General features: G+C 37.8%; 2 protein-coding genes across 2 annotated transcripts in view; one reads left to right on the forward strand and one right to left on the reverse strand.

Moving 5' to 3' along the window:
* The first annotated feature begins 4,782 nt into the window (after nt 1–4,782).
* Nucleotides 4,783–6,834, forward strand: LOC113229278 (nucleoporin NDC1). Its single transcript, XM_026462821.1, has one exon. It carries the CDS (start codon nt 5,007–5,009, stop codon nt 6,696–6,698), a length of 1,692 nt encoding a protein of 563 aa, XP_026318606.1. The 5' UTR covers nt 4,783–5,006; the 3' UTR covers nt 6,699–6,834.
* Nucleotides 6,835–6,952: 118 nt separating this feature from the next.
* The window catches only part of LOC113229238 (protein unc-80 homolog), an 81,445-nt gene continuing 68,752 nt past the window's right edge, over nt 6,953–19,645 (reverse strand). The window contains exons 51-65 of the mRNA XM_026462764.1: nt 19,172–19,333; nt 18,312–18,515; nt 17,113–17,229; nt 16,596–16,730; nt 15,794–15,917; nt 15,281–15,493; nt 13,517–13,701; nt 12,199–12,364; nt 11,316–11,498; nt 11,058–11,168; nt 9,974–10,084; nt 9,179–9,348; nt 8,628–8,803; nt 7,897–8,112; nt 6,953–7,352 (exon numbers count right to left, since the gene is read on the reverse strand). Coding sequence (XP_026318549.1) covers nt 7,289–7,352; nt 7,897–8,112; nt 8,628–8,803; nt 9,179–9,348; nt 9,974–10,084; nt 11,058–11,168; nt 11,316–11,498; nt 12,199–12,364; nt 13,517–13,701; nt 15,281–15,493; nt 15,794–15,917; nt 16,596–16,730; nt 17,113–17,229; nt 18,312–18,515; nt 19,172–19,333 — 2,337 coding nt within the window. The 3' untranslated portion in view covers nt 6,953–7,288. The remainder of the gene's footprint in view (nt 7,353–7,896; nt 8,113–8,627; nt 8,804–9,178; nt 9,349–9,973; nt 10,085–11,057; nt 11,169–11,315; nt 11,499–12,198; nt 12,365–13,516; nt 13,702–15,280; nt 15,494–15,793; nt 15,918–16,595; nt 16,731–17,112; nt 17,230–18,311; nt 18,516–19,171; nt 19,334–19,645) is intronic.

The following is a 19,645-nucleotide window of genomic DNA, read 5'->3' on the forward strand; positions in this document are numbered from 1 at the left end:
AGACAGCTTTATCCTAAATTGCCATTTCGCAAAAAAGAAAATTTTATAAACTAAATCGATTCAGTTTATTCCAATCGATTCCAATTAATCGATATCGAAAAACATTGCAATCGATTAAATTCGTTTGACTCTTACTCTACACAGTGTTGCCAGGTCTACTGTTTTTCCCACAGACATATATCTAGATAGACGCCGCCAGAGTACGTGCTTCGCGTGCCCAAAGTAAGTGAAATTCATTTACTTGCTGCTGCTACACTTCAGAACGCGCCCGACCGTTATCGTAGGTAAACACCAGTCGAAAACGCGAAAAATGCATAGTAGTTTATCCGTGCGGTGACGGATTAGAATACAATTCACCACCCCTCTCTTCCCGTGGGTGTCGTAAGAGGCGACTAAGGGATATTGAGCTACCAGCTGCTCCGCTGGTGGTAGGGCTTGAAAACCCGGCTGGTTAGTGACCACCGTGCGCATGATGGAAAACCCGCCAAGTGTTCGCTAGTCGGATGCGTTCCGGGATCAGTCAGCGTACAACCAGAGCCCGAGGCAACGCTGCCGCGACATTTGTGGTCTGAGGAGGCTTCCGCCGAACTAGTGCCAGGACAACTGCATTGACCCGCCGCCGCCGGCCAGGGAGACCCGTAGAAACGGTTGTTCCGCTGGCCGCCCGCGGTACAGTACAGGGGCCCAAGCGTGCTTAATCAGTGAATCACATTTTTAATATTGTTACCAAAGCTGTTCAATCAAGAGGGGAGGCCAGGAGACCTAAGACACAGGGGGTACCCTAGTTTAGGATCCTGTCTCTCACAATTTAGATTTAAGTGAACCCTGTAACTTTATACCTTAAGTTTCTATGTTTTTGCTGAGAGAAAATAAATATTATTATTAAAAAAAATAAAAAAAATTATTATTAAAAATCAGCTCGTGAGGCTGCCTCACCATACCGCGCATAATCTCGGTGTGGTTCGTCGTGCCGGTTGGTGACCGGGAGGTGAGGTCCCGGCGGCCATTCCCGGGGGGGTTCGGGGGCCCTTCCGTCCGGCGGTTCAGCGCAACTTGTCTGTAGGCAAGTCTCTGGGGAAGCAGGCACCGCGATTTGACCGCTTGTGTCGCGGCACTGTTTTCTCGCTTCACGCCTCTTTTTCCCTCCAACATGTTAGCGCAAAGTACAAATTTCGGTCGTACAGCGGTGCACACCCCCACCACTAAAGCGCTTATTTAAGGTGGAGTTCACGAACATTCGAGGACTCCACAGTAACATCCACGCCGTCCACCAACATCTTGAGACGGCTCGACCAGAAATGCTGTTCCTTACGGAGACGCAAATACTCTGCCCGGCTGACAGCAGTTACTTGAATTACCCTGGCTATATGCTTGAAGAGTCCTTCAAAGCGAAAGCTGGGGTCTGCTTGTTTGTCCGGGCAGATGTTTGCTGTCGCCGTCTGCGTCATTTGGAAGACCCCTCCTTCTCCATCCTTGGGGCACATGTTGACCTGGGCAGTCATTGCCATGTCTACATTTGCCTCTACAGATCCCACCACGGTGACATGGAGACAACTCGTCTCATAGACCACCTTACTCGGGCGGCAGATGACGCGCAGGCGCAGTTTCCTACAGCGGAATTGGTGTTTTTAGGGGACTTCATGCTCGCCACGAGTCGTGGTTAAGTTCCTCTAAAACTGACCATGCTGGAAGAACTGCCCACACATTCGCTGTCACACACGATTTAACCCAACTGGCAAACCAGCCCACCCGGATTCCAGATAGGGTTGGTGACGCGCCCTCTTTGTTGGACCTTCTGCTGACGTCTCGCCCGGCTGGATATCGGGTGGAGGTCCAAGCCCCTCTGGGCACTTCGGATCACTGCTTGATATCCACTAAAGTGGCAACGTTACTGCCACCACCACCTACTGTGGCTAAACGCCGCATTTGGCATTATGCGTCGGCAGATTGGGACGGTATGCAGGACTATTTTGCATCCGTTCCTTGGCGGCAGCGCTGTTTTAGTGAGGTGGATTCAACAGCTAGCGCGACTGCCATTGCTGATGAGATCTTAATCGGGATGGAATACTACATCCCGCATTCGGATCTCGTCAGTAAAGGGAGGCGCAACCCCTGGTTCAACCGCGAGTGTGCTGTGGCTGTTGAGAACAAACAGACTGCATACCGCGCTTGGATCAAGGGTCGAGCTTCAGACGATCCCAATACGAACTCACTTAAAGCAGCCTACAATAATGCCACCAGGAAAATTTGGAAATCTGCTGTGATTTGAATCCAAGGAGCTACATCGAATCTGTGATCAAAACAGCCTCACGGAAACTCGGAGTCCTGAACAAGGTGCGACGTTTTTTCACGCCGGACCAGTTATGCCTGCTGTACAAAACACAGGTCCGGTCTTGCGTTGAGTATTGTTCGCACTTGTGGGACGGCTCCGCCAAGTACCTACTCGATGCCTTGGATAAATTACAGCGTCGTGCTACTCGAGTTATAGGCGATGAAGAGGTCTCATCACGCCTTGAACCTCTGCAACTGCGTAGAGATGTTGCATCGCTTAGCGCCTTTTACCGCATGTACCACGGTGAGTGCTCTGAAGAGCTGTTCAACCTCATCCCCCCTTCCCCGTTCCTGCTCAGAAGCACGCGTGCTGGCCTTCGTAGTCACCGTTTCACTACCTGCCGCATTCCATCGCGTATTAAAAGGTTCGGTGGCTCCTTTCTCTGCCGCACGGTTGACAAATGGAACTCCCTTCCGGCACATGTCTTCCCTCCCTCTTATGATATGGGGTCTTTCAAACGAGGCGTGAAGAGGCATATTGTTGGCAGGCAGGGTGGAGGTGGCTAACGCAGTGAGGGTTTCATCGCCGCACTAGGTTCCTTCGCGTTTGGATACCACTTTCCACTTAACATCAGGTGGAGTGGAGTCATTTGCCAGTCATGTATAAAAAAAGAAAAAGAAAAAAGTAGTGCCATTATATACTGCAAAAGCACCATAACTGTGGGTAAACGGGTAAGCAGTGACGTTTCCTTCCACGGGCAAGTGATTTTGTAACAGAAGATGCTTAATTTATTTTAAAAACAATTATTTTGGTTTTGTATGAATTTCGAGAAAACTAATATGCAACCGAGTGTATGCCTCATAATTTATAATACATTACGGCTTTTACTTGGTGCGATATATTAGTGTTCCTTTGTTAATACGCCATGAATATCGAACGAACGCACTTTTGTATAATGCATTCAGTTTCGTAGTACGGCCGCTTGTTCATTTCTTTGACCAAATTTAACATTTACTAACAAATTAATTAAGGCAGTCGCAAGTTCATAATATACGTATTGACGTGCGTTTTTATTATTTAAGTGAATCAATAAGATCCTCTATTAAGATATATAAAGATGTTATATAATAAGCTCATTTTATTGGAAGGATAATAATTTTAATATTTGAAGTCGATTAAAAATTAAAGTCTTATGTAATCTTAAACAAGTAAAATAAAGGACTTAACTATTACTTAACTTATATTCTAGTATTTTTCTACTATATTAATATTACGACTATTTGTAATCAACAAATACTTGAACAAAAATTATTCTATTTAGAATCGATTAATTGAAAGGAATACGCGTGTTTACGCGTATTCCGTTCAATCAATCGATTTAGAGCGAGCGGAAGGAGGTTTCCATCACTAGATAGTGACGTCATAGTGGGTACAAGAAATGTGGCACGCATTGTTTTCATACAAATTGCTGTACTTGCGGCGTCTATCCAGATATATGTCTGTGGTTTTCCCAATAGATTTACTGTTTTTGGACCACATCTACTGTTCTACTGGTATTTAGCGAAAATATACTGTGTTTTAGGAATTTTCAGCTTTTTCGCTCTTCACGGCTATTCTTGTCGGCTTTTTAGATTTTGTGACTCTCTGAACATATTGCACATTTGTCGGAGTTTTTGCAAATCTTTAGAATGTGGTCAAATAGTAGAACATTGTCGTTACATTTTTTTTTGTTTTCGGCATATTTGTCAATCACAGGTCTAGAAAATGCGGGGAAGTATGTAACATCTGTGGTATTATTATCCAAAAATTCTATTTAAAAAAAGTGCGCCTTTCTCTTTCGAGTTTTTAGCCGTTTTTTTCTTAGCAATTGTATGAGAGCTGTCAAACGCAACTTAGATTATCCACTGAATAAAGCAATAAATAATGTCAGTACAAAGTACTGAAAAACCGACCTCGAAAGTTCGTGGCTAAATATTTAAGTAGTCGGTTAAAATATTTTTTTTATTGCCAGATACCAACATCGCAAGATAACATCAAAACCATTACGCGACAATGTATCGTCAATATCTCAATCTACTGTTTTTTCGGTGCAATATCTTCCGATTTTTTCAGATTTGACCTGGCAATACTGACTCTAGGTCTATTTTTTCTGGATTCGCTCTGGACCTTTTGGAGGGAAAAGTGTCGTTTTTATTTTGACTTTCAATTATTTTGTGAAACTAGTTTAAAGTGGAATAGGATAGTGCTATTGTGCCTTTATCGAAGATTAAAACGCGAAATTATACGAATCTCGAACTGAAATACCCGTATCGGCCCGTTTTAAGGAATCCCGAGTCAATCCAAGCACGCCGCCGCCTTAAATTGCCTATCCTCTTTGTGGCGGCCATGATTACATAAACATTAAACTTCATGTTTAGGCTGTTGGCTTTGCCAAAGCCTTAATAAATTAAAAAAAAAAACTATTTTTTCTGGCAGTGACTTGACTGGCAGTTAGTTTGTGACTGGTTTGTGACCATTTGTGACAGGCAGTGACAGTCTGTATCTGGCGCCGTTTTCATTTTATTGAACGACCGTTGAAAACTCGAGTACTGCCTTTATTTGAAAATGTGCAGCAGTTTGTGTTGAATGTGAATATTCTGGAGCTTCACCTGTTATTTATAGTGCCAAATCTATTATAAATTTTAAACAACATGCGCCGTGAGATGTGAAAATTAAAACGCATAACCTGCCGACAATGACGACCGGTGTAGATGGAAATCGTGAAATATTTTCTCAAAGACTTATATTGGCAGTGTTTTGGAACATCCTGTTGCAGAGTTTTCTCGCGATAGCGCTCGTCTTCGTTATACAAATTGATCCGCTGCATCCATTGTCATGGATTACATCTACATTCAGAGATATTTTTGGTTGGAAGATGGGCCTGAACATCATACTTCTAGCATTAGTGTCGTTCTTCCAGGCCTACATTTACGGAAGCTACTACTTGGTACCACTTCCCAAGTACTTCACAAGGTTCTCGATGATGTTGAATATGTTTACATTGCAAAATACAGTGTTTAGCTTGCTGTATGCTCTTTGTGGCTACTTTACTATGGGCTTGTATTCGTCCTTGGCACAGAGCAACTTTAACACCTTGAAAAAGCCATGTAAACTCTATGATGGACAATGTCTCATAGAACCAAGTCTGTTCCTGCAATTTGCTGGAATGTGGATGGGACTTTACTACTACTTAAATGTGCATGTTTTTAGCACAAACATACTGATATTCCCACATGTGTATCAAGAGAAAATTCAGCAATTAAAAATGTCAGTTAGCAATATTGTTGCAACTGGTTTCAAGAATGCAACACTTCCTGTTGCATATTACAGCTTTTTTTATTATTTGTGGGGAAGTAGACCTCGCAATGTTGTTTCTGATGTCTACAGCTTGTATCTGGAAGATCCACCGTTGGATAGCTTTTTCAATCTGATTACATCTGGCATTTGGATTGGACTCTGGCTCTACACTAGTCTGTTTCTGATATCAGTTTACACAATGAAATCTGTTTTCAACATGATACTGATGGCACCTATGAAATTCCCTATTAAGTCAGACAATCACTTGATGTTACATAAAGCCTTAGAACAAAGATCTCAGTTTAATGGGTACCTGGCTGCTCAAGACTTTAGATTGATGGCAATGACAGATCCTGTTAGGAGAGCCCGTATATTCAAGCTTTCTCAACCTGGAGGTCATCCAAGGAACTGGCATAATATTTTGAAAGTGAGCATAAAGAATATCAATGACTTTAGCAAAGAACTGGAAAATATAAATGGTGATGGAAGAGCATCTGAATCAAATAACAAACCTCTTGATATTTCACCTGAAAGAAATCTAATGTATCCTGGGAAGTTGAGAAACATGGCACAATCCCCGGAACTGTACCAAATGAAGGATTATAATAAGAATAAAGTTGCCAACACTTTTACAACCGTAATGAAAGAGGAAGTCAAAACTTTTATTCATAAACTGTGCCAAAAGCCAGGATTAAATTTTTTCTTTGGAGAACTGACAGACACAAAGTTAAAGTTCTTGTTACTGCAGTCACAACCTATAATGTGGACTTGCGAGGGCTTGGCTTTCATAGCTGCAGCTTCTCTGAAGGAAGACAATTATGGGATTGTGCAGACTGATTTGCCTATTGTCATCTCAACATTAATAAATCTTAAGCATAATTTAGATAAGTTGTCAAAACCAGGCCTGGTGCCTAGAAAACACATCTTACATGACGAACTAGCTATTAAGATGAAATCTGCCCTTACTTCAGCTGTAAAAAGGAGTATCTATAAGATTGTTATAACTTTCTCTGAGTATATTAATGAGATACCTTTGGATCCAGAGGTTTATGTTGCTATTCAACCATTTTTAATGTGCAAAGAAGCCTGAATTAGACACTAATAAATTGAAATAAATTTAATTATGTATATTTTTTTAAACTTTTAATAATATCTATGGATTTAAGTTTAAGTAGATATTTTTGTGGAAATGAAACAGATGCATAAACACAAATTTCTATTTAAAATCTAAAACAGTAAAAAACAATATTTTAAATGCACCAAAATCACATTATTGACTAGTCAATTCTAATCCAAGTAATTTTACTAACATTGACAAATATTTTAGCGTCATAACATTTTACTTCATATAAAGGTAGCTTATAATTCATACTTACTGTTGTCATTAAACATTATACAATTTAACAAATGCATGTCAGTTAATAAATGTGTGTAGTTTCAATATTTTATGGGTGTATTAAGTGGAACATTTTTCCATACATTGAATTACAATATAATATGTGAAGAAGTTTTTAGCATATTTACTCAATTATAACATAGTAGTATATTGTAACCATGATACGTTGCTGTAATTTTCCTCTTAACAAAATATAGTATCCACATGTGTATTAGTATCCATATATTGTTTAAAGTAGTGTATCTTCATCCCTCAATTCGCTGCTTAAAAGTAAAGACCGTTGGCTAGCTGCACCGAGTAAAGCTGTCCGTTCCGCCGATGACGTAGCCGAGTCGCAACTTAATGATGCTGTAAAATAACTTCAAGTAAAAAATCTATATTAAGTTGAAATAACGTTTCATAATTTAGCAAAAGACCAAAACTCTGCACCTCACAACATAGCAGGATTGGAAGGGACACAGAAGATACATTAACAAGAAATAAATGACTGTGTTATGTAATGATTTTTAATTTTCTACACACTAACACAATACTAATACTAATCAAATTGAAGGAACATTGACTAAAGGTGGATAAGATAACACAGACTAACATACAACAGGAATTATTTAACACTGAACTCAATAAAATAATTGAACTCGTCACAAAGTAACAACTCAACTGAAATCTGATAGAGAACAACTCATCTATTCTTTCGTCCAGTTCACTTGCAGAACTCATAATAAAAATATACTATGTTAAGTTCTTTGAGATTTTGTGACTCAGATAGGTGGGTACACAGACATAGATATATTATATCTGTGGGTGGGTATATGGCGTGAATGATTTTCCAAATCATGCAGTAGGGGTAGGTAGTATTCCAGTTGTATGCACAATTTACAGTAATACTCACAGCACTAGTAGATAGGAAGAGAGAAGGCGGGGTCGGGATGACGACAGCGTACCGTTGCGTGTAAATTGTATACATACGAAGGGGGGTTTACCGTCGGGGCTGGCTTGCGGGGTAGCGCTTGCTGTTCGCTGGGAAGGTGCTTCGGGAGACGCCAAGGCAACTCGCGCTGAACCGCCAGGAGATTCTGTCATCGATGCTTGTAGACTGTAGCTTTCCCTGTGAATTCATAAATACAATTGACATTTTATACTTGAAAATTCTGAATTCACTAGCGAACTAAGGGCTAGCTGGGCACACTGTTCGCTTTCAAGATTGTGCGACGATGTTGCAAGTCTTCGAAAAGGAACATTAGGTTGATGAACGAAAATGATCACGGATAAGATGTCTGGTGATGAATTCATGGATCTAGGCTAGTGATTTTAGATTTGTTTCAAATCTTCGAGAATAGTAAACATAATAGGGAAATAACTTCGTTAAAAACAATATTGTCAGAGACAAGTAGATATTAGACAACTTAACCAAAAAACAATAGACACAGCGATGAAATGAGAAGTAGGTTGTAATGGAGGTATCCGCGAAACAAACGGTTCATGCAAGCATGCTGACGAACTCTGGAACCGTTGTCATCGCAGAATGGCCATGTCTTCTTTCTTCGTTTCGGTTAATGTCTTCGAGTGTCATGCAACACCGATATATCGCTGTGTATTTACTGGGGTTGTAGTAATGCTAGCCTATATCCGGAGGTGGACGATGTTTGCGAGATCTCGCTGTCGTAAGACGTGTCTGTGTTGACGCAGGTTGGCTGCAGTAATGGTGTCAGTGGCGATTGCGGCCAAGCTCGGCGTAGTGGGGTACCCTCTGCTCCCGGAGATGAACACTCGTCCGATTCCAAACGTAAATGGGCTGGCTGCAATTTTATAAAACCTAACATATAATCTACTGCAACATAAAATATTATTTTTACATTAGATGAAACGTTTTCGATTGTTTGTATATATGTATCATATTATGTATTGTATGTGTACGAAAAATTTCTATTATTAATATACATTATTGTCAAACAGTTAACAGAAACTAATAAAAAATAGCAGGTTAACTGTTTACAGCTTTTCCCTTATGTCTGTGTGCCAAGCCAAGTAGGCATTAAAAAGTTTATTGAATTACTCTAGAAATCATAGGAAAGGGGTGGCTCTAAGACGAATTCATTAAAATTCATAATGTATTAGTTTGTATACATACTTGTACGTTAATTGCTCCAATAAGTCAATTTTAAAACACAAACCTCAGGTTTGCTTGCATGGCGACTGCGTCTAAACTTGAAGGTCTTTTTAGAAGGCCCGTGCGCCCTCTGCAGCCTCGGTCGATCTTCATCACCTCCTTCGGCGTCTGTCGGTCCGCCCGTTGACCCCGCACCAGGCGAAGAGGGGGATAAAGGCGACATTGAAGTTTCTCCTGGGAAAAACTCTTTAGAAAATTAGTGCGCTGACTCTAAGTACCAGTAGTGTTGTGATATATTAATATGATAAACTAATCGAAAGTAAGAGGAGAGAAAATAGTACATTGTGTCACGATGTCATCGGCAAGTAGGTATTTACAGAGACACAATTTGTAATTGTTGTTCCGCTCGTGTGGTTAACAAAATTAGTAGTACACTCACAAATAAATCTTATACAGAACTCAAATTTTTAGCATCAAATGTTTTTGCTTTCCCTTCACGTATGAATAACCCATTACCTATGCAAAAGTACCGCCTAGTTTTGCTAGACGTTATTTTTACTACTTATGAGCAAGCGTGTTAAAAATATTATAATTTATAATAAAGGACCGGTACAAAAAGCTATTCATCATTGGAATCTTTGCAAAGTCTCCAAGAACAACCATGTCACGGTTATATGCTACAAATTTGCTTATTGGCAGCAAGTGTATTGTTAAATTTATAAGGAACTCGCGCCGCTCTCGGGTATTGTCTACTGAAAGGTTATACTTTATATCCAGTTTCAATGGTTACGATAATCCTAATTTCTTATTTCTGTTATAATTATTATTAAAAATATGTGACAGTAAAAGTATCAATTACCTGTGGTATATTTAAATTCTACAGAAGACACGAAGCGCAGTTTATGGTTATTCACATATGACGGAGTGCCGGCAGTTGGTTTCTCATCTTTGCCATTTCCATTGGATTGTACTTGTTAGACATTAAATTAAAAAAATAAGAAAAAGTTGTGAAGAAACTTTCATAAGTTTCTCACATGTGGCACTGAAAGCAAAAAAGTCAAAGAGAAAACAAAGATCTGCAACAAGCACATAGAGAAATTCGTAAGATCTGCTGACTCGGTCTGTAGCTCCAGCTTCGTTGGCAAGAGCGGTAGCCCCAGTGTTGCAACAGACGCTGGTTCGAGTTCAGTTAGGTTGAAGGAATTTTTCTGTGTTCTTGGCATCGAGTATATAACCAGAAATAGTGACGAAATGTCATTTAATTTGTTTGAAAACTATAACTGTGATAACTGCGCTCCGATTGGCTAGCTCGAGTTCGAAACAATTGACGGGTGTCGTCAGTGTCGTCAACAGTTTCACTTCAAATCGACCAGTTACCTTGATCTTTGCTATAATAGACGAAAATGGCAAAATTACGCATTTAATATTTAATTACCGATGAAATGTGATTCCGTTTGTTTTGTAATTAGATGTTTTGCTGTTTTTCCGACACCACCGAATAGAACAGCACGGCATTGTTAGAGATATTATCTTTATTACAATAAATACAGAATATTTTTTGGAATATACGGAGACGTACACACAGGTCAGTTGTCGGCCTGTCTATATTTCAGTGCAAAAGGGGATGGATATTTATAAGAGCTGTATCGCTAATGTGTTACCAGGAACATATGGCCCTTATGTCGTCTCTATTTCTGGTTATATACTCGATGGTTGGTGGTATCAATCTTTGTATCAATAATAATAACAAATTAATGGAGGAGTATTTTCGCAAAAAAATTAATATAATATGACGTAGTAACAACATGATATTTAATAAAATAAAAATAAATATTGCCATGAGAAAAAATGGTGATAAGTTATATTGTTGTTTCAAAAGGGTTCAAAGATTTTTACAATAACGAGCTTTATTCTTCTGATGAACATTTCATTATAATAAATACCTGCTGGTGCGTTTTGGTTGCTCCCGCTGTCGCTGGGGCGGCTGCTGCTGTTACCTGCCTCAAATTGTTGCTGGATATGCTGGCTAGTGGTCGAGCTGCTCGATACTGACTCTACATTATGAAAAATATCCAACAGATTAACACCTTTAGGCAAATAAGACGAATTGTGTAAAAAAGCAATATACACGTACCCGTCAGAAAGGTCAAAGCATTATACTATTAATATTAGGTTACAGTTTTTATGCAATCGCAACTCACCTCGTTGCGCTGTTAGAGGGGTAGATGAGGGATGGTCCGGCGTCCTAGGTACGCCACTGCGTGGGTAGAATAATGTAGAGATGAGAGACGGGCGATGCTTGTTATCGACTCGGCCCCCGCTGAATACCTCTGATGCTCGCTTGCCGCCACCGCTAGCGCCGCCTAGGCTTTCCGCTATTTGTTCTGCAAACGATTTTTTTTTAATTTGCCCTTCATAAATCCTGGTGAAACGGTTCCGTGTAGGACTCACTTGGGCAGGTAAATCTGGTTTACAATACTCGTACCAATATTACGACTTCAAAACAGCATTGCTGTGTACCAGTTTGAAGAGTAGAGAGAGCCAGCACAATCAAGGCTTCTCGTGCTTCGGGAACTTCCGTTTCTAAAGGCTATACATGTACAGTGTTTTTTTCCAATGGGACAATATGGGGAAATCCGAAACCATAAAAAATACAAGGAAACTGTCTTAGGAAGCATCAAGTTTTTTTGTGAAGACAATTTTGACATAGTAAATTTTTTGATCAAGCGTGAATTGTCCATAAAAATGAATAAAAGTGATAACTTTTTCTGTGCTGATCAACTCAGTTTTATGTAAAGGTCATTTCATTGTATGGTACGAAAAAAGTCGGGACAGCAGAAATTAGTCAAATTGAATCAAATGTTTTCATACAAAATGAATAAAATTTACAATTTTTTTTCAAAAGCGAACAACGCGCCGCCGCAAACGTACGTGCGCCTGATAGTAAGCAACACGCCTGTCCATAACAGTATTGTAAATTTGCAGTATAAGGACTCTTTAATCGAAAATAAACTTTGTAACAGAAAAAGGTTCAAAATTCAATAACCACATTATTATTAATATTTATATTAAACAAAATATTACCAAATTTGTAGCTGTCATGATTATCCCTCAATACGCGTAGTTCTTTAGCGAGATCGGAAAGCAGCATTCCTCTTGCGCGTGAAGCGGGTAGTTTGAGGCCACGGACTCGCTCGCGGATTACGAACTGCATGTGTCTCTCGTGATCGCCGATTGGTGGTTGCGATAGCTGTTACAAATATAAATCGCACTTGACAACTAACATGGTATTATCTCAAAAATTGTGTTATATTATATTTTATCTCAAAATTGCGTTATATTAATAATTTATCTCCAAAATTTCGCTATATTTGTATGTCATTCGTATACGATTTAATTTCAAAATGACAGCACAACACTGTCGCTTTGAAATTAAATAGGTAATATTAATATAACTTAGAGCAATTTTGAGATAATACTGTGTTAGTTGTCATGTGCGAAATGTTAACATATAGTCTGTCTTCTTTAAAGGCGGAGTAAAATGACAATTCATTGCGCAGTGTTACCCGCTTGTGAGCAGCTAGTCATTGTTGTCGATAAATATTCCATCGACTATCGACTGAATATTGGTCACCCTTATATAACAAAGAGACGAACTTCATTTTAATCATTCTCTACCCATTATTCATCCAATTACGAGCACTAGTTCATTTGAATTGTCAATTATTGTACGTTCATACATATATACACTGTATTCAGAACTATGTTTATAAGAAATGCAAAGAGGAGATATTTTGAAGTTTTTCATTTTAATTCAATACAGATAATGAAATCCGGCTATTCTTGTAAAAATGTATATGAATAAAAATTAAACTCGATAGTAGTAGGCCAACTGTCAAAATAAGAATAATAATAATAATAACGCAACACACTCATAGCCCCGCACTAGGGAAACCCTGTGTCGCGGGTGCCTTGGACACACACATAGACAACCACAAATGACACTCAAACTCGCGAGGGAAATAAATTTAGGCCATACACATACTTCTCCCGGCCTGGGAATCGAACCCAGGACCTCTGAGTGGCAGTCATGTCAGCATGGTAACCGTTCGGCCACGGAGGCAGTTGCAGTTGCAGTTCGAGGCAATAAAGATGGCAATAACGCAATTAGTAATCTTTGGAATGTCATAACATTCACAATTCAGTCATTTTTGGCAAAAATTTTATTTTCTTTCACAATCTATCGATAAAACTATCGTCAACAACTACGTAACTATTGAAAACTGGCAACTCTACAAATGTCATTTTACTCCATCTTCAAAAAAGACGGACTATAATATAAATATACTCTATTTATTCCGAACTCTGACGTTGACTGATCAGCATATTGTTTGGAACATACCTTATGGACAATAAAAGGTAGTAATAAGACGTATAGCGGAGTGCGGTAAGTGACGGCGTGTTCGAGGAAATCCCACAGGTGATGTGCTGCTTCGTTTCTACGGCCGAGGTCACGCATGGCGCGCGCAATACGGCCCCATTCGTTGCACAGTTCACTTGTGAAACACGCGCACAGAACTTTTAACGCTGAAAATAAATAACAAGGTAATTGTTTAGGATGTTGTTTGCCCAGGTACTGCAGTGCATCTGGTATGTTTGCCGATGCTTACACTGACTGTTTTTATGCAGTAATGCGCACATAGTTTTTAAGTAAGACGCAGAATGCTGGAGAGTCCCAACAGCATACTTAGAATATAAGTCAATAGACCGGACAGTGCCCTAACAGTGTTTTAATCCTAGTAATTCATTTTGATTTTTGAATGTATGTATTATTTAAATATTATTATTTTATTATTGTATTATTATTATGTAAAATTATTATGATAATTATATTACTATATTCACTATATATTATGTACTAACACCATGGACCTATGTAGTACTTAATAAACAATTTTGAATTTGAATTTGAATTCTTGGTCTATAAAAATTTCATGACAAATTGGGATTTTGAAAATTATTGTGTTACTAACAATAATTTTCAAAAATGTTTAACTGCCTCCATAGCTGAACGTTTACCATGCTGGCCTGCCATACACAGGTCCCGGGTTCAATTTCCATGCCGGGAGAAATATTTGTATAGCCTACATATATTTCTCTCGTGACTTTGGGTATATTTGTGATTGTTCATGTGTGTGTCCATGGTGCCCGAGATACAAGGTTTCCCTAGTGCAGGGCTATGAATGTGTGCGTTATTATTGTTGTAATTGAAATGAACCTTCTGGAGTGGTGAGCTTTATTTCACAATAATAACTAAATAACTTTAAAACTATGGTAGTAAATATAAATAATATTTAATTATTTATAATAATTGTTGAAGTTAATGCAACTTATATAGTGTTTTATTTTTAATGGGACAGTATGGGGAAACCTGAAACTATAGAAGATACAAGGAAATTGTCTTAGGAACCATTATGTCTTTTTTTGTGAAAACAATTTAGGGTATAAAATTAGAAGACAATTTAGGGATAGTAATTTTTTTGGTCAAGTGTGAGTTGTCCATAAAAATGAATGAAATTGATCAAATTTTTTTTTTACTGCTGATGGACTTAGTTTCATGAAGGAAATCATTTCAAATCAACTTTATTTATTTTATATGAAAAAATATTTTATGAAATTTGACCAACTTCCGCTGTCCCGATTTTTTTCGCCCCATACAACGAAATGATCTCATGAAAGGGAGAAGATTGACTATGCCAAAATTGTGTTCACAAAAAAAGACGTAATGATTTCTAAGACAGTTTCCTTGTATCTGCTATGGTTTCGGATTTCCCCATACTGACTGTCCCATTTAAAAAAAAAACTAGCTGTCGGTTTGTAACCTTTAATTAAAAATCCAACTTTAGATGTAACCGCGCCACTCCGATGACGGAATGTGTTTTAATTTATCACGTTTTTGTAAATCTTAGAACTATTTCGGCAAAACTGCCACTGTGGCCGAACGGTTACCATCCTGGACTGCCACGCAGAGGTCGATTCCCAGACTGGGAAAAATATTTGTATGGCCTACATTCATTTCTCTCATGAGTTTGGGTTAGTTAAAGTTAAGGAAAGTTAAAGTCAGCGGTAGGTGCGTCAGCAACCCTTAAATGATACAAATACTTACACAAGAAAGCGATTTTATACATCTGATTAGACAGTCTTGTAGTATTTCTAATGTCTCTGCTTCCTGTGAACGTTAACGAATTTGCTCTGGCCTCGGCTGCGTTCAATTTAGCATTGACTGCGGAGATTTGGCCCGGCGCAGCGGGTGGACATAAAGCATTCAGAATCACTGACACGATGTAGCTTACGTCCGATTGACGAAGTGGAGGAACATCTGGGGAATTACATGAAATTGATAATATAAAAACATAAATATTGTGGCATATAATAAAGGCATTTAATAATATGTGGCTTCAAAGTTAAATGGATGTATAACTAAATGTTCTAACTTTGAAATACGACTTTAATTATACTAAAAATTTTTTTTATTTTAAATAGGATGAAAAATGTAACGCATTAAAATTTCTTGCGTTACGTTAAAGGTGATCTTTAAATGAAAGGACATGCAAATACAGAGTTTTGAAATGTGAGGTATTTACAATATCAAACGCAATAGGCATAATTAATTCCGTACCTTTCCTTCCACTACCAACTCGCAGACAAAGTGGCATGAATAAGTTCATAAGCATGTTCTCGGTTTTTTCTGGAGAGGGGAATATCGCACTGCCTCCACACATCTGCTCTAACGAGTAGCTGTCCTGTAAAACAGGTTAGTTTTCATAACAGTTAAACCCTAGCTATATGACATATTTTTGGAACACATTTTTTACACATGAAAAAAATTAGTATTAAGGTAACTAGTTTTAGATTTACTTAAGTATTTTTTTATACTAACACAATTGTGTGTGTGCGCACCGCCAACGCGTCAACGAGACACACACAACGAGACGAAAAGATCTAGCGGCAGACGCTACGGCTATCCCTCGACCTTTGAAGACTCAGTTAATAACACGTCTTTATTATCTTTCTATCACTGTATGTACCGAAATTAAAACTAAATTTTGAATCTAAATCCTTCATCTTCAATGTTCCAGCCCGTCGTCATCCTACGTGTCCCGGAGTTCCCATCCGAGTTCGAGAACTTTCCGAAGAGTAAGGCTACACAATTACTTATAGTTTATATAGATTTGTATTACATTACGACTCTAAAATAATATTTATTAATTTACTGTTATATGTATCAAGCTCTAGTTATTTCAAATGCAGATTGCATATTAATTTATTATTTTATTCATTAATTATTAGAAATTAAATTAAATATAAAAGTTTTTAGGAAAATGTAATGCATTCTGTCGACACGTACCTTATTAAATAAATAAAAGGTTCATTTCAAGGTTCATTCATTCATTTAGGGTATATTGTATAAAATGTCTTACTCCAGTATTAATAACTTGCAATGCAATCAGCCTGACGACGTTGCTGCAGAAGTGCGGCGGCGGAGGTTGCGACATTAACGCCGCTGTTGCTGACGACAGGTTCTCACCGGCATTGTTTTCTGCTACTATTAATGTCTAAAAAAGGATTTTGTATAAATTTAGACAAAGTGGTTTCAAAAATATCTAGAACGATTTAAACAATTTTTACATACAATTATATCTACAATATTTATTATATTATTATTTATTCATATATTTTTTGTGAAAATGCTGTGATTCGGTCTGTAGCTCAGTTGGGAAGAACGTTGGCCCCGGCATGGTAACAGACGCTGGTTACAGTCTAGGTCAAATCGAAGGAATTTTTCTTTGTGTTGTGCGATTTTTACATCAATAATAATTATGTCAACAATTAACATTAGGTTGGTTGCTTTGTATAAAGTTTTGGCAAAAATAATGGGAGATATTATAAGCGTGTGCCTAATACATATTAAAAAAAAGATATATAGTTTTAACTTACCTGGACAGTGTTAAGAAGTGTCTTAACTTGTGCCCACTGCATAATATAAGGACATCGTACCATTGTTTCATACACGCCTTCTAATAACATGGCGGCTGCATCCCAGTCGGTGTTTCTCTGGTGATTGAGAAACGTGAATATGACCAATAAAGAAACTAGTAATTCCAAGAAATCTGTTAAATGAAAACGTTTGTAAACATGACAAATAAAGATTTTTAATAAAGAGATAGAAAGAAAAGTAAAAAATAAAGCCATGTAAATAGTAACTACCAAAAAAGAGAAGAAAAACAAAGACGTAATAGACTTATTTAAATAACAGTTTATATAGACAAAGGATAAAGAGTTTAAAAATAAGATTCACATTACTCAAGTATACGAATGAAGACGTTTTGATGTAAAATATTTTATACCTCAAACATGCTCGGAAATGTTTGCTTTCAAAAAAAGAACCCACAAAATTTGTCATTTACAGAGCGTGCAGCTCTTTGCCGGCCTAGGCTGTATAATAAGTTTGTAAATCCATTTCTGTTCGCTTGTCTAAGGGTGCGTACAGATCTGGCGAATGCGCCTGTTTGCGAAAGGTCGCGAGCTGCACACGAGCATTATATTGTGCAATCTCAACATGTATTTAATTGCACACATGCAGCACGTGTGCAGCGCGCGTACAGTATGCGAGCAGCGCGCGCAACGCACATGCAGCGCGTTCGCGGCGCATTCGCCAAATCTATACGCACCCTAAACTTTTAAACATATATCTGCAACTAACTAACAAAGAGTTATGTAATCAGACTAAAAGAAAAATTTAAGTTTAATTTTTTTTTAAATTTAATTTTTTTTTATTTTATTTTTTTTTAGAAAATTTGCTTTTAAATTATGGTGCACGAATATATTTGAAAAATAAACGAAAGTACTTTGAAGTTCTTTTTTGTTATCTCTATTTTATTGTATTTTTTATATTTTCTTCGCGTATAAATACAATAATGACCGATACTCTACCTAAAACAAGAAGCAAAATATGTCCAGGAAAACTTGCTTTACTTTTTCTATTATAGTTTTGTATCGTTTCCTCGCATTGTTTGAGAAAAGCACTATATATATCTTGGCGGATTGCCTGACTCGTATAATACATACATAATCCTTTACTTCTCGACCTCTGCAATAATGTACCATTATAGGTGTACCAGGCGGTCATATCTTACCCGTATGCCAGGTTTCTTAGCAATCTTCAAGAACACCTTATCAAGGCGTCTCATGATCATAATGAGGGATGGTCTGAGCGCGTCGTCGGCCCAATCCCCGGCTGGTAGTACAAGCGTCATATATCGTTCTAGACCGCGACAAGCCATGGATTCAGGGTCGTAGGGTGACACTTTGAGCAGGGAATGGGCTATTTCTGCTAAACGCTGGAAAGGTAACAATAAATTCGCAAAAACCAACAACTAAGTTGTAAAGCTAAGTAAATAAAAGAAAAGTAAAAGAATAAAATTTCTGTAAAGACTAATTTTGAGGAAGAATTAGTACAACAGTTGTCTGAGAAAAATAAAAAATAAACTGAGGAATAATTAAATACTAACATACTTTGAACATATTGCGTAGCCAGTTTAACTTCGGCTAGTCATATTTACTTGGATATCGATTTGCAAGTACTTTTATACATATTCACTAAACTAAAAGATTTAAGTCGAAGTTTTGCGTTGTTTTTCGTCGAGTTGATGCCGCGGAAGCACGGAGTGGTTCGAAACATTTGGAGGAAAAATTCGACTTAAATACGTGAGTTATCCGTTAATATTACTGAGTCTCACGGTAGTTTTCAATTTAAAATTATTTTACAAAAGGAAAGAAAATACATTTATTTGTTTACCACGAAAGAAACAAACCGAAACAAAAAAGTATAATTAAAATATTCAAACGTAAAACATAAATAATTAATTACAAAACAAAATCACAAACAAAACAAAAAATTAAAGTAAAACAAGGACAGTAAATGAAAAGATACTTTGTGTGTTGCAAGCCCTGGTAACAAAAGGGTACATTTTGCAGGTAACTTTTATGTACATACAGCATGTGATTTTGAATCCAGCAATTCCACAGGTTTTCCTTCACTGCCTCCGCTGCCTTTAGATCCATTGAGCTCCAAGAGTCTTGCCGTAGCTCGGCCTATGAAATCTCCTACTAGAGAAAGGAGTACGTCACGTGGTCGCCTATATTCGGCACGTATCAACTGTTGAAATGAGACAATGTTATAGGTATGTTCTAAATAAAGAGTTTGTGAATCATTCTATGGTAGAATTCTGAATTAAGGGAAACAAAGAATGAAAGATATCTATTTTAATAATGAATAACTGCTACTGGTTTTCTAACCCAGAAAACACATCCTATGTACTTTATATACCTATCTTTTTAGCCCGGGTCTTCAAAGCAAAATGCATTTTCTCTATGCATTTGAGTAAAAAAAATCGTATAACGATCAAATAATAGTGAAAACATTTTTATTTAAAAAAAACAACCTTAAAAGTTTGTAGAATTGCACCTA

Source organism: Hyposmocoma kahamanoa, unplaced genomic scaffold, assembly GCF_003589595.1.
Source record: "Hyposmocoma kahamanoa isolate Upper Pololo Valley unplaced genomic scaffold, ASM358959v1 296, whole genome shotgun sequence".
NCBI classification, from domain to species: Eukaryota; Metazoa; Arthropoda; class Insecta; order Lepidoptera; family Cosmopterigidae; genus Hyposmocoma; species Hyposmocoma kahamanoa.

Coding starts and splice junctions, on each gene's coding strand:
- LOC113229278 (XM_026462821.1), top strand. CDS start 5,007: ATGACGACCGGTGTAGATGGAAATCGTGAAATATTTTCTCAAAGACTT.